This window comes from Microtus oregoni, unplaced genomic scaffold, assembly GCF_018167655.1.
Source record: "Microtus oregoni isolate MIOR12 unplaced genomic scaffold, Mior012 000008F_ref0000371, whole genome shotgun sequence".
Taxonomy (NCBI): Eukaryota; Metazoa; Chordata; class Mammalia; order Rodentia; family Cricetidae; genus Microtus; species Microtus oregoni.
Window position 1 is genome coordinate 19,482,528 of NW_024543067.1, and position 15,502 is coordinate 19,498,029.

Genomic DNA, 15,502 nt, shown 5'->3' on the forward strand with positions numbered 1-15,502 from the left:
ACATAAGCCTCATTATTGTAAAAACTAAAATCACAGTCTATTTTGTAAAACGGAAGTTGCGAAAGTCAACACCGATGCTTAAAGTGCCAAAATCAAATGCCAGCACTCACACTGCTAAAAACTCATCAAGGAAAAGAGGAAATCCCAACGTGTGCGCACAAATCGTCCTTAGCCAACTGGACCGTGATTCATAACAAAGAAGAAACGTCCAAGGAGGAATTGGTACCCAAGAATAAACTTTCTTTACCCAACTGCAAAGTTTATCTGCAAAGTTAGGCCCTCCTCTTTCCCGGAGAAGCAGAACTTGATAGCTCTAATTTCCCTGTAATCAAGTACAGGCCTTTTCTTTTGGTGCCTTTCAAAGCTGCTCTTTATCCTTTCTCTTAGTTTAAAAGATTCCTCACTCTCTCTTGCCATTGGCCCCTCCTCGTGCTCACTTGACCTCTTCCCCTCCCCCATTTCCTAAACAGTCCTAATCTATTCCCCCTTTTCTCAGACTGGCTGGGTGCCCCTCCATCCCTTCCCTTCCTCCTCCTCCTCCTGGGCTCTTCCTCTCCTCTCCCCTCCCCTCCCCCAGCATGCTTCCCGGCGTGCTGCCCTTCCCCCCCCACCCCGCCTCTCGGTCCCGCACCCTCCCCTCCCCCGCCTCCTGCCTTGTGACACATCCTGGGCCCTCCCGGAGGCCGTAGCCGCGGCTCGGCGGCGGCAGCGCCGGCCACCACCTCCTCCCGAGCCGCAGCCCAGCTCAACCTGCGGCGGCCCTGCTCTTGCTGCTGCAGCTGCTGCAGTCATGGCTGCTGACGGGGTGGACGAGCGTTCGCCTCTGCTGTCAGCATCCCACTCGGGAAATGTCACTCCCACAGCCCCGCCGTACTTGCAAGAAAGCAGCCCAAGAGGTAAGGCCCGCATTGAGCTTTCTGCTTCTCACGAAAATGTCTGGAAGGAGGAATGCCGGGGAGCCCTAGCGCCGAGGCGGAGGAGAGCCTCTCACTTGGGCCGGGGGGTGGGGGGGAGAAGGATGCTGCCTGCTGCCTTCCCAGGCGGTGCCTGCGTGCCCGAGAGCCCCTCTGCAGGGCTTCGCTACTGCTGCTGCTACTGTGGAGAGTGTGTGTTTGAGCACTTCTTACCCGGGTTTAGGATCTGACGTGAATTTCCCAAGCTCTGTGCTGCTCTTTCCAAAGCAGCCCCTAAGTGTAGCTGGGCGGTGGTGCAGATCTCCAGTCATTCACAACTGCTTTGGGTGGCTGAAAAACCCGGGGTACTGCTCACCTTGGCATCCGTCCTTGAGAGGACTAGAGCACCAAACATCTTTGTCTCCTACACTCACCCCAGAGCCCAGTGCAAGAAGGGAAGTGCCTAACCAGGAGGGACAGAGTTGATCAATATTCGTAATATGTCTGAAATCCCTAAGCTTTGAGTAATAGTCCTGCCTCTAAGTGTGTGTCGCAGCCTCAGTGCTGAATGAAGAACTTGCAGATAAAGGGGAGTTGGCATATTTTTAATGCATATGTGGCTGAGGTTGAAATTAACTTCCAAAAAGTTACCCAAGTTTATACTGTCTATATTTTTATTTTTGTTTTCAGTGTAGAACATACAATAATTTGGGTAAATGCTATGGTGAAGGAAAAGAAGTCTGTTTACCAAAGGGTTCGATTTTTTTTTTTCAAAGATCTGCCTTTGTTCACAGCCTTTTGGGTGACTGCTACAGCAGTCTGGAAGGCTACCCTTGCAGAGGTCATCAAATACGGCACGTGCAAGCGTAGCTTACTTCCTCTTCCTCTTTTGGCTGAATACGAATGAAGTCTAAGAACACAAGGAGGCAGAAGTTAACGCTTTTGAAAGCGTCAGCAGGTCATAGGTCTTGCCACACAACTTTCCCTAAGTTCACATCTGAAACTGGAGAGACACTGAGCAGTTTGGAGTTGTCTGGCGTTTCTGTTTAACACTTTATAACTAGAATATCAGCTGTGTGGGTCTCAGTCCACCGGTAAACAGAAGCAGGACAAAGGAAAACTGTGGCTAGCTGGATGTGATTCATTGTGATTGACAGCTTGCTTGCAAGGAAGGTGGCGAAGTCCATCAGAACTTGTAATGACCTGTCCTGTGTTTGTGGTATGGAAATGTCTGCTTTACCACTACAGAACTCCCCACAGGAAACCTACGTGGTATACTTGTTGGTCAGAATTCACCAGACACCAAGTTGGGGGGTTCCCTTAGTGGGCCAGCTCAGTATTAATATTGTACTATCAACATTCATTCATTGGTTCCTTAATCAATGTTTTAATTTCATTAACTTAGTTGTTTAAGACAAAATATTTGACAGTTAGGGGGCTGAGTTTGGACTTAAATAACTAAGGGAGAACATGTTTTCATGCTCTTTCATGGAGTCAACTTTTCCTACTTTTAGTCAGTTCGTGGTTACAACAAACACAAGATTGATACTCATACGCACAGACCTGTATAGACCGTCATTGATTTCTATAGATTTCCTTCATTGATCAGTTTTCTCATACTTATAAATCAACCAATGAAAAGAAGTAATTTCACTCTGGAGAACTTTTTAACAACCACTTTTTAAAAAATTATTTATTTATTTTGGTTGTTCGAGACAGGGTTTCTCTGTAGCTTTGGAGCCTGTCTTAGAACTCTCTCTGTAGACCAGGCTGGCCTCTGCCTCCCGAGTGCTGGGATTAAAGGTGTGCATCACCAGTGCCTGGCCTTGACAAACACTTTTAAGGGTGTGTTTAATTAAAAAGCTCATTTGGCCTTATAGTAGAATAATGATTTTGGTGCTAATGAAGGAGACAGGTAGGATATTTAAAATACTAATTTCATATGTGTAATTCTTATGAAGCAAGGAACGTAAGTGAGAAATAAAGTCATTTTGTTTGCATCTTGACTGTATTTTTTGTTGATTAGTAACAAATAATTATTTGCACACATTCTAAATCTTGAACACCATCGGCATTCATTCATTCCACAACTTAATGGGGTACCACAGTGTGCTCCATGCTATATGGCTCTGAGTAAGGCTGACCCAGAGTGTGCCTTCATGGAGCTCATAGAGTGGGAGAAAGAATACATCAACTTCTGGCTGTGGCAGTTCAGAGTTTTAAGACTTCTGTTATCACCAGATTCTGTTAAGAGTTGCAAACAGTAAAATTCTTAGTTGGAATCCAGAGAATAAAATTGAATGCACGTTTTGATGATTCACTTTATGATAGCATTTATAGTTATTCAGACTGCGTGTGTGTACGGTATGTGTTTGTGTGTGTAAGTGCCGCACGTCCACATCATGTGATTCTGACACTCTGCTCGTCAGTTATGGAGACAGAGCTTTCACTGAGCCTGGAGCTCATTGGTTTAGCAAGACTAGACAGCTAACAAAGGCTGAGTCCTCTTGCCTCTGACTCCTCTTGACTGGGGTTACAGTGTGCACTCCTCCCCCCTGCTTTATGTGTGGGTCCTAGGGATCCAGTTTCAGGGCCTCATGCTTTCACAGCCAACTCTTTACCAGATTTACTGTCTTCCCACCCTAACTACTCAGCCGTGTAGTAGGCTAAGAAGAAGAAAAAGGAGGAGGAGGAGGAAGAAGAAAAATCTTTATAAGGATTTCTAATATTTTCTAATCCCTTGCTTTTTGTCACCTCCTTTTAAAGATTTATTTATTTTTGTTTTATGTGTACTTACGTGTATGTGTATGAGTGTATATGCACCATATCTGTGCAAGTGCTTGGCTGTAGACGGACACTGCTTGTTCATTTCCCAGCCACCCAGACCTGAATAGTAACACAGAAACTATATTAATTACAACACTGTTTGGCGAATGACTCAGGTGTATTTCTAGCTATCTCTTACATCTTAAATTAACCTTTTTTCTATTAATTTGTTTATTGCCATGAGGCTATGGCCTACCGGCAAGGTTCCAGCATCCTTCTTCAGCAGCTACGTGGCGTCTCCTTGACTCCACCTATTCTCTCTCTATATCTCTTCCAGACTGGCTATATTCTGTCCTGCCATAGGCCAAAGTAGCTTTATTCATTAACCAATAAGAACAGCAAATATACAGAAGGACCTCCCCCATCAGTTGACAATGCCAGAATAGAGTACTGGATGCCCTGGAACTGGAATTCCAGTTGATTGTGGGTAGAAGTAACCAAACTTGGGCCCTCTGCACGAACAGGATGTGCTCTTGGCCACTGGGCCATTTCTTCAGCTTTTCCTTTCATCACTTTCTTTCTTCCTCTTCTTCTTCCTCTTCTTTTTTAAGATTTGTTTATTATGTATACAATGTTCTATCTGCCTGTAAGCCTGCATAACAGAAGAGAACATCAGATCTCATTACAGATGGTTGTGAGCCACCATGTGGTTGCTGGGAATTGTGCTCAGGACCTCTGGAAGAGCAGCCAGTACTCTTGACCTTTGAGCCATCTCCCCAGCCCTTCCTCACTTTCTAAGGAACATATATTTTAGTTCCTATCTCAAAAAATAGTGCGTTTGGGATTGAAAATTATGGTGTGTTTGTTTCTAGGTAGGCTATTGATAATGCAGAGGAAGGCATTTATCATTAGGTTAAATTAGGTTTTGCCCAAGAAGAAAAATCACATATAGTTCTTGAAACTATGCACCTGGGTTTCTGAGCAGAAAGCTGGTGGCCTCCACGATCAGTACTGGATAGCCACAGAGTGTGACTCCTCTCCTGTCTACAATATTCCTTGTATATCAGCCAGCTTTTGTCCATGCATAGAAACTCAAGTCAAAGGCAACCTTAGTCTCGTTTGAAAGGACAGAAGGAAAAAAATACCACAAACTTGAATAGTTTGGATAGATTAATTGATTCTCCTCCAGATCTAATATTTCAGACGATAGATGGGGGAATGGAATAACGTTTACATTTGCATCCTAGTTTGCCTCTCTGTTGATGGAATAAAATACCACGACCGAAAGAAATTTGGGAGGAAAGGGTTATTTCTAGTTTACAAGGTACAGCTTGAGGTAGGAATCAGGAGGCAGAGTCTGAAGCAGAGGCCATGGAGGAATGTTGCTCATTGACTTGTTTTTCATGGCTTGCTTGACTTGCTTCCTTTTACAACCCAGAACCACCTGCCCAAAGGCGGCAATGCCTGCAGTGGGCTGGAGACGGAGGCTGCTCGTTCGTTTCTCGGCTGCCCAGACCCGAAATAATTACACAGAAATTGTACTAATTACAACAATAGCTTAGGCTTCTTATGAACTAACCCATTTCAATTATTCTGTGTATCACCACAAGGCTTGTGGTTTACAGGATCTGTCTCCTTTTGTAGTTACATGGCATCTCTGACTGCCTTCTTTTCTCCTCTATCTCTGTTTGGAATTCCTGCCATTCTCTATTCTGCGCTGCCATAGACCAAAGCAGCTTTTTTATTACCCAAAGGTAATAAAACATATTCACAGCAAAGGGAAATTCCACATTAGTGGGCTGCTACTTCCCATATCAGTTATTAATTAGGAAAATGCCCAACAAACCTGGCCATAGGCCAGTCTTGGGGAGGCAGTTCCTCAGCTGAGGTTCCCTCTGCCAGGTCAAGCTGGCAGAAATGAATCAATTCACTTTGCAAAATCTGTGAAAATGTTTTGAATTCCAGGTTGTCGAGTTGTGCAAGGTATGGACAATGGGAAGGTGACTTATGGCTTGAGGGTTGTTCAGAAAGGGAGGCGATTGTTGGTTCTGTGCAGAGGGACAGGTTTAGTAGGTCTACTTCTTTCCTTTATTCCTGAACAAATCCTGCCATGTTAGCCAAGCTGTGGTAGGAAAGGGAAAATGGACTAGTTTCCTTTTCTCTTATGATGGGACGGAGGATAAATCGCACAATCGTTGACAGAAACATAAAATGCAACGGGGACATAGACCGTGTTAGAAACATGTCTAGGTCCTTGACCACAAGTGTTGTGCTTTAGCCTGGTTAAGGGAGACTTGGAAAGGCTTTCCTGAACCTTGCTTAAGATCTAAAGGTGGAACAGAGGTAATCTAGATGAAAAGCAGAACTGGGAAGGGCAAATCCAAGTGGGGAAGGAAGTTCAGTGTTGGAAGTGGAGATAGATGTAGGCTACAAGCTGTAAAATGAGCTTAGAGAGGAAGGTGTGGTTGACATTTTCCATAGGCTCTCTCTCCTCCCTTTAACTTTGTTTTCAAATATCCAAGCCCTGTGGAGTCTCTCTGCTTCACTGTGGACTGACCCTCTGACTTGTTTTTGACCTCCAGAATAAGGTAGAAGATTTGCTGAATGAGTTTAGATGTTAAATGAGAAGAGATTATACAGTTTTTGCTTTGGATATTACAGAAATATACCATGGGGAAAAGTAACTTGTCATGTAAGAAATGGGATGTCTAGAGACAGTCATGAGTAGAGAGAGCCGAAACCATGTAGAAAGGCTACATATGTCTGACCAGCCCTTAGACATGCCAGCGAGAATCTTGAATACGCCAAAGAGATGGGTCTTCAAATGACACCAACGCAAGCCAAACTATTGTTATATCTACCTAAGAGACAGTAAGAAACAACAAACCAGCTGATGCTGACCAAGTCACAGAATTGCTGGCACTAACCTTTTTTTGTTGTTGTTTAAGATATAATTTTGAGTGATCTGTTTTTCTGCACCAAGGGACCTTACAAAGGATATGAGTTAATTTTAGGGCAATACAGGTCATGGGAAAGAAATTTTGTTTAAACCAAAAGCTACTGTGTCAATCATTATTATAAATCACTCTACAGAAGAAATGAATTAAATGATCGACCAGAGCACATAAGGATAACTGTCTTATGAACTGCAGCAGTAATTCAGGCAAATTTGATTTAGGTTATTTTAGAGATAGAAAGCCCGGGGATGAGGTTTAGGAGGGAAGCTAGAGCCAAGCATTGGGGCACAGACTTGATATCCCAACCACTCAGGAGAATTGCAACATTGGGGCTACCCAAATCAGTTTAATCAAATTAGACTGATTTGTCTCAAAATATGTTGTCTCAAAAATATATTGTCTCAAAATAATTAAAAAAAATAGCAACAGTGAAAAAAGAGATGGAAATCAAGCCCAGTGGCAGAGCATTTGAGTAGGAGACAAAAGTCCATAGGTTTAATTCCCAGCCCTGTCAAGGGCCAAAGCAAATCAAAGACTATATTGAATTGAACTTGTTGATGGATTGCTCGTGGGGGTGATTTCAAAGATTTCTAAGAATTCTGCTTCTACAACTCTATGTTTATTGCTTGCACTAAAACAGAGAACACCAGAGACCATGTTTTGGAGAAGACAGATCCCAAACTTGGCTTTAGATGTGAGGTATTTTGGATGCTTCCAATTATCTAAAAAGAGATGAGATGACTTTATCTATAGGATCTGTGAACCTGGAACTAAGAGGCCTGATCTGGAAACCAAAGTGTGCCATTTGTGTATTGGTCAGAGCTAAATGGTTGAACCTCGATTCGGAGCTCCGCAGGGCTCTATGAGTGTGCCAGGGCATATGTGTGTATCCACAAAGAGAAGATATGCCATGTGAAAAAATTTCCCATTGCTTGAGTGTTTACAGCTGTAGTTGGTGGCATGTGGGGACCTAAAAATGAGGCGTACAGAAGTCTCCAGCAATAGTCAGCTTTATCCAGAGAATCCAGCAGTACTCTGGGATGAAGGGCATTGGTGATGCTCGCCTTGATCTCTGCAATGGGGAGGCAAAGGCAGGAGGATCTCAGAGCCTGAGGCTAGCACAGTCTCCAGATTGAGTCCAGGACAGCAGGGCTCTTACAAAGAGAAACCCTGTATCAAAGAACAAACAAATAGAAAACAACAACAACAAAAATCACACAAGTAAAGCATTCAATGGCAAGGATAGCCCACACATGGCAAAATGTGTTTTTCTGTAGAAGCATATGAATAACAACAGCTGCAGTCAGCTCACTCCTATCTGATACCCTGGGAGGGGCCCAAAAGCACATTCCAAGAACTGAAGAAACTGAAATCACAAGACTCTTTTTTTTTTTTCTCTTGGAGCTTCCTCATAAGCTCTCAGAAGTTCCCTCACAGGCGCCATTCCTGAGCTGAGGTCTGACAGTTGAGGCCATGGTTTCAGTGATACAATGGAAAGTTTATTAATCTCTCTAGTGAGAGTAAGACCACGACCACCATCTTGAGCCCAGTTTGAAACGAGTTTTCATTAAACACTGACCAGGATGGTGGACTCTGGCCATGTCCACTCCAGGATTCCCAGAAAATGGTGAAAAGTCACTTTTCAGAGGCTCAGAAAGACAAGCACGTAAGGCATATATCTCCCACCAGATCCAATCGGGCAAGCATATGCCTGTTATACTTCCTGCTGAATACCTCCTGTCCACATGTGATCAAGCATGCCTGGTGTAGTTGGGTCAAACAAGCTTGTTTAGGGGATTGAAAACATGTGATTGGTTATCTTATGTAAAACAGCTTCCGTCATCTCAGGAAGTCCCATCCTTGGGCAAGCTCACTGGTTAGAGACATTTTTGGTTTATGAGTCTTTAGCTCTCACAAGTTGTCATTTAATGCATTACTGTGATCTTTTGGAAATACCGCTTGGTTAGGAACTATGTCTTTAGTAACCCTCTTATGGCTTATCCTCAGAGACATCTGAATTTGGAGATTGTGCCTTAGTTAAAACTGGATGTGTAATTTTGGTCCTTCCTGCACTACATTTTTCTGTATTTCAGTAGACTGAGCGATCGTCTTTAGATGCTTTTGTCAGTCTTAGATTTCTGAATCTCCTTACATACTTGAAGAGCCGGGACTGGTTATGTGTTGGTAAGAAGAAATGATTTTGACACAAGGATCTTTTCTTCACGCAACCCTGGTAAAGTTTATTTAAATGTCCATGTTATTAGCCAACGATTCTGAGACCCACCGGAAGTCACATTGTCATGATGAGCAGGAGAGCTGCCAGGATGCTTCTTCAGTGTTCCGGCAGAGCACATACCTTCTGTGGTGCTGAACAGATAGAGTCTGGATGAACACGAAAACTTGATTTTAGTGTTAATATGATCGACTTACTCCATTTAAGGAATGTCTTCCATATTGTCCCTTAAGTCATACTTTGCTTCACTGAGGTCAAATCTTCCTTAAGGATGAAGTGTCTCTGCTTCTGTCACTCCAGTGGAATGCCAAGCCCACTTCCTGTTAGATTCCTTTCCCCTTGTTCTCTAAGCACTGGCCTTCAAGGTTCTTTTATTCTGTTTTTTTATAATCCTTGCGTTTCACTCAGGTTCTTTCCAGTATCTTTAAAATGTTAAATCACGGCCCCCTCCTGCTCCCGTCCATTCCGCCTTCCTTTCAAATATTTAAGTGCCTACTTTGCTATTCATATACCGAAGAACTTCCATTCATTTGAGCTATGTACTGCAAGCCCTGTAATTTCAGAATAATAAGGAAGGAACAAAAGACGGAAAGTATTTCAGATGGGCGATCAGGAAAGACATTTCAGAGGTGACAATCAGAGTCCTGAAAAATGATTCAGAATCAGCCCTTGAAATTTTAGGGTCGAGAAGAGTTTTCTATCCAGTGGGACAGCAAATGTAATAGCTGCAGTTTTGCAGAGCTGGGGATCCTATAGGTTAGAGCATGGAGATTGGGGAAGAACAGTAGAAGAGATTACAGCTATAGGCTGAGAGAGACCAGGAGGCAGGAGACTGCGTGGGTTACCATCCAGAGAAGAATTACACAATGAAGCTAATGAGAGTAAAGGAGAGACCTAAAACTTTCACTTTTTAAGACTGTCCTGATTTGCATATGAAAAATGAGTACTTAGAGAAGATGAGAAGAAACTAATAAGATGCTATCAGTTGTGGAGTGGTGTTCTGAACTGCGGTGGGAGTGAGGAAAATTGAAAATACTGAAATGAGGTTGAATTCAGTATCGATCATTCACTCGTGTTTCGTTGGAGACAGGGTCTCACTAGATAGTGTAGGCTATCTTGGAGCTCGTGCTTTTCCTGCCTCAGCCTCCACACCTGTCTCAGGAGCTATGAGCACCAGGCGCTGGCACTTGGTGAGGGTGCCGGCGGGTGGAGCGGATAGAGAGCGGTGGTTCGGAAGAGAGCTAGCACAGTAGAAGGTCGTAACTGTCTTCCAGGGTAGTTGGTCCTGGGAAACGATCAGGGAACTTCTCCAAATGAAAACTGTGATCCTACTCTGGGGGGTATATGCAATTCTGGAGAAGACTTGGGCTCAGCTCTTTTGCACTGTATTTTCATAATCACTGAGAGTGTCTTATAGAACATTCTTAGTTCTCGGTATAGACACTTTGCTAAGCTCAGCATAAGTTGGATTTGCGACCAATCTCTAATGAGGACAAACGTCATAAAATCTCTAAGACATGCTTCAATATAGGATGCTCCAAGTGGAAGCCAGATAGTTTGTATGATTGAGTCCAAAAGTCAAATGATCATCCTATCTGCCAACTTATTGTTGAAGCAATTATAAATCACCTGGATTCAAAGTGGAGGAGCTTCATCTTTTCATGCTAAGAGTGACGGGTAACTCATAGCCTTGTTATCAAACCCCCATGACATACATGCAGAACGGTATGCTATGCAGCTGGAAAATGAAGAAGTTTTTGTTTTGTTTTTCAAGACAGGATTTCTCTGTCTAACAGCCCTCGCTGTCCTGGACCATGCTTTGTAGACCAGGCTGGCCTCAAACTCGGAGATCTGCCTGCCTCTGCCTTCTGTGCTGGGATCACCACACCTGGCTTGCAGCTGGACGTGTAAATGAGGCATGTGTATATACCATTAGAATACTAGTGGGGAAAGATTGCCAGAATATACTATAAGGTCAAAAAACACATGATGAAGAAAATGTAAGGCACACTGTCTTGTGTGTAAAAATATAGGGCAAATAAGAATATGCAGACGTGCATATTATATACAATAGCCTAGAGAAACAAGGGAAGGGTTTAAGAGGTGTGGCCCCTGTGATCTCCATGAGAAGCTTCTCATATTAGTATAATAAGTGACATTGATATGATTTCATACAGTACAGTTTTCTTTTTCTCAAAATAAAAGTTATGGCCATATAAAAATCATAAAAATATAAAAATTTTCGTGGCAAGGAAAACCCATCGTTACTTATAAGCACATGATAATATATGATAATACTGACTCTCAGCATCAGAGGGATACTTCATCACTGTAACTTAACAGACATTAACTTTAAGGTATTTGCACTATCCCCCCATAATTATGAATTATAACAAGTTCAGAAGTTCGTGACGTTTTCCCTTCTCATCTTCTTCAGGTTGAGATTTACACTTTCCTTCCTGCAGATAGACAAATGGGAAGGCAGCTTTGGAACTGTTAAAACTAAACCTGCAGCTGCCCAGGTTTCTGTTTTGTAAATACATGTTCAGAGGATACGTGTCCCCTCAGCAGTGTGCGTCCAGTTTGTATCATAACACGTGTGTGTGTGTGTGATCCTACAGAGACAAGGCGGGACGTAGGAGTCCTGTGTCTGCCATCTGCTGCATGTGACCTACATCTTCCCATCGAGACACTCAGCCACCAGTCTCCATCACTAACGTGTATCGTCATGTGAATAAATGGATGCTAGACTGAGGTGTTGTGTTGACACTGGCTTCTCTAGGGAAGTGAAGCTGCAGGGAGTGAGAGGAGTGTGAGAGCAAAAGGCAGTGTACCCAGTGGAACCTGTGGTCACATTGGTTGCTTCCCCAGAAACCTCCACAGGGCGGAGGAAGGCACTCCGAGGCTGTCACTGCTACCGTCAGTAGTGAAGAATTGCCACTTTAATTGCTTCATTTCTTTGGCAATTTTTATATTTGGAAATGAAATTTAGTTAATCCATTAGCTAAACATGGGATTTGCTCACTGATATGTTTTGGCAATTACCGTATGCCTAAACAATAAATATTGATCCTGAGGGTCTTATCAGCTCTCATGTGTCCATCTGATTTTTCTAAGATGCAGAGTCAATGTCTCAAATTCTAAAGTTATCTAATTATTGATTTTTTTAAATCTAAAACTGGTTAACCATTGATTCACTTAAAAATCATGAAAGGTAATAATTCGTAATTAGAAAAATGCAGAGTAATATATTAATTTATATATTCATACTTTCTAATACCATGAGAGCCTAATAGAATGCCATCTTTAAGCAAACAAAACCAGTTTGGCTGTTTCCTTTTCCTACATACTTACTTTATATCTCCCCTTCCCCATATCCTCTCTTGGTCTAACACGTCTGTAAACAAACCTGGGATAGATAGACTTTATTAGTAGTGACTTATGAACGCCTGTGGTTAGTTAATATATATATTATATATATTATAATATATAATATATATATATTACATTAGGTATATACATATACCTAATGTCGTAGGGTTTCTACTGCTGTGAAGAGACCATTCCCATGTTAGCTCTTATAAAGGAAAACATTTAATTGTGATGTCTTATAGTTTAGGCTAGGTCCATTATCATCATGGCAGGACACGATAGCTTGCAGGCAGACATGGTGCTGGAGGAGCCGAGAGTTCTACATCTTGATCTGCAGGCAACAGGAAGTGGTCTGTCCACACTGGGTGTAGTTTGAGCCAAGGAGACCTTTGAGGTCTCCCACCCACACAGTGACAAATTCCCTACTCCAACAAGGCCACACCTTCTCAGAGTGCCACTCCCTTTGGGACCTGTTCTCTTTAGAACCACCTCGTCCAGTTATATACAAAGGGCTGTCATAGTTTCTCTTGGAAAACGCAGTTTGTGATCGTCAGTGAAATGCAGTTGGTGAGAACAAGAGCAGAGGAGCCCTTCACCTGATTAGGCTGTAAGAGAAATTTCTTTTTGGTCATGGAAGCAATTATTTGTTCTGTACGATAAAGGAGCACCTTTGGATTTTTTTTTGAGACCTGTATTCTGAAAGCAATATTACAAATGTCAAACTGAGAACAGAGCCATACAAATAATCAGTGTGATTTCGCATTAATCAATGCCAGAAAATTTTGTATCTGGAAATAGCAGCAAAGGAAATCATTGAAAAGTAAGATAAAAATAAATCATCAGCCATTACGCCCTGGGAGCAGTAGCAATGCCCAGGTGAAAGGCCTTACTCAGGGCAGGCCTTGCTGGCCTTACAAGGGAAGGAGAGGTCAGAGCAGAAGCCATTGTCCTCTAGGAGTTGGTCATTGCAGGTCATTAATGTTTCTTGCCAGGGTCTCCAATTATGTGGCCGTTCTTTGACATAGTCTGTATATCGGTCTGAGGCCCTGTGTGAGACAGATGATAAGGGTTGATAGAGAAATTTCATATTCATTGTTGACTGATGGAAATACCTGGCTTGTTGGTGCCTCGTGGTCTCCCCTGGCATCGTGTGAGCGCCTGTACGGAGGATTAAGCCCTGGGATGTAAACTGATGTTGGTCTCAAGCTGATATTGCAGTTGCACATAAGATGTGGCTGTTCTTCTAGAGATGTTGATTGGAGGAAGACGTCGATGGTAAAATTATATGGAAGTGTTGCAGCAGTTAAAGAAATAAATAAGTTTTGCTCAAAGATTGGACCCACATCCTTTTCCCCTTCATTATAACCCTGGCACACACTCTGTCTTCATCAGAGTTTTCTTTGTTAAAAATAATTATATTTCTGTTATCATACAAAGTAATGGTTGCCATTGTGGCGTTGTTACACATATATAATCATGCCTTGCTCTTGTGTGTTCTCTTACTGCCTTCAGCCAGCCTTCCTTTCCCAAGTGCTTTAATGACACATACGTTCTATTAGCTTCTCTTGATCTCTTACCTTCTCCATTTAGACCTTCTCTACCTCTTCCATTGGCCTGTTTCTGTCCCCAGCTCATCTGTGTGTGTGTACATGTATGTGCATAGATACACATATATTTAAAAGCTAAATTCTGTAAATGAAAGAACATTTGTCTTTCTGAATCTGCTTTATGTCACTCAACATAATGATCTCTAATACAGCCCATCATTCTGCAAATGCCAGAATTTCATTTGCTTTATGGCTACAAAAAATTTGTTTTGTACATGTGCATTTTCTTTATTCATTCTTCTATTCAAGGACAACTAGACTGATTCTGTATCATATCCAGAATACTGTGAACAGTATAGCAGTAAACATGAATATCCAAGTACCTCTTTGTACTAAGCTGACTTAGGATCATTCAGGTACATACCCAGGAGCTAAATAGCTGGGCCATATAGCCATTTTAGTTTTAGTTTTAAAGAACCAACTGATTTCCACAGTGGCTGCACCAGTTAGTGATATTCCCACCAACAGTGAATGAGGTTTCTCTTTCTCTAGATCCTCACCAGCCATGCTGTTGCTTTCTTCCTTCCTTCCTTCCTTCCTTCCTTCTTTCCTTCCTTCTTTCCTTCCTCCCTCCCTCCCTTTCTCCTTCCCTTCCTTCTTTCCTTTCTTTCATATTTTTATTTCATCACCACCTCTTCAACTTTCAAGCCTACTGTAATGGCTTTCATGCCTGCTATCTTACAAAAATGTGGTATTGCTTTCTGTGAAAATTCCAGAAATTTCCATTAAGCCTTCTTCATGAGCCAGAGAATAACGTTGACAATTAAGTGGTTGTCAAGATGTTTGTTTAAATTTTGTTTTCAAGAATTAGTAAAATACCTTTAGAATGGGTCCCAAGATTGGAGCCCCTGTGAGCTGTGTCCAGTAAAGACTCCACTATCACTTGAAGGCCATTTTGAGTCTGTTCACAGTGAACATTATCTGAAAGTGAGTTTAATTGCATTTTCTTTCCTCAGTAAACAGACTGGTTACTTTAGCTTTCTTTGCAGAAGTTCGTAGGGAGACTCACAGTGTATAGATGAAGGCAGGTGCTCCCTCTCAAGCTCGCGTCACCCTGCCCATGCAGACGCTCTGATTCTGTGAACCCACTCTTACTGGATACTGGCTGAAGGACTGTGGTTCTGCAGTAGCCACTCAGGTTACATTGCTGGTTAAAATACCTAGACTTCCTTTTCTATACAGCCAAGCAAAATTTTTGCAGGTTACCTAGCCTTTTCAACCCCAGCCTAATCTCAGTTACTCATTGCCAAAGGTCCCTGTGAGTCAGTATTTGAGAACACAGTGGTTTAGGAATAGTGTTGAGTTCTGCTAGTGTACTAGTCACTCTATAGTCTTGTCTCCCTACTGACACTGGACATCTCATTTCCGAGGGTCAGTGTTAACTGTCAACGTTATGAAATCTAGACTCACCTCTAACACTCTGGACATATCTCAGGGGATTATTTTGCTATCATGAATTAAAGTAGGAAGACCCACCCACTGTGGGTGGCACTGTGGCCTGGATAGACCCTGACTCTCTCCATGGGAAAAAGGAACTGGGCTGCAGGACTGACTCATTGCTCTCTGATTCCTGATGTTGATACTATGTAACCAGCTGCTTCAACACCTGCTGTCTGTTCTTCCCTTCCACGCTGTCGCTATTCTTGAACTTAAAGTCAGAGTAATAAACCTTTT

At 42.6% G+C, this 15,502-nt stretch overlaps 1 protein-coding gene across 1 annotated transcript in view; it reads left to right on the top strand.

Moving 5' to 3' along the window:
- Positions 1-633: 633 nt before the first annotated feature.
- Positions 634-15,502, top strand: part of Pip4p2 (phosphatidylinositol-4,5-bisphosphate 4-phosphatase 2) — a 49,602-nt gene continuing 34,733 nt past the window's right edge. The window contains exon 1 of the mRNA XM_041656726.1: positions 634-896. Coding sequence (XP_041512660.1) covers positions 791-896 — 106 coding nt within the window. The 5' untranslated portion in view covers positions 634-790. The remainder of the gene's footprint in view (positions 897-15,502) is intronic.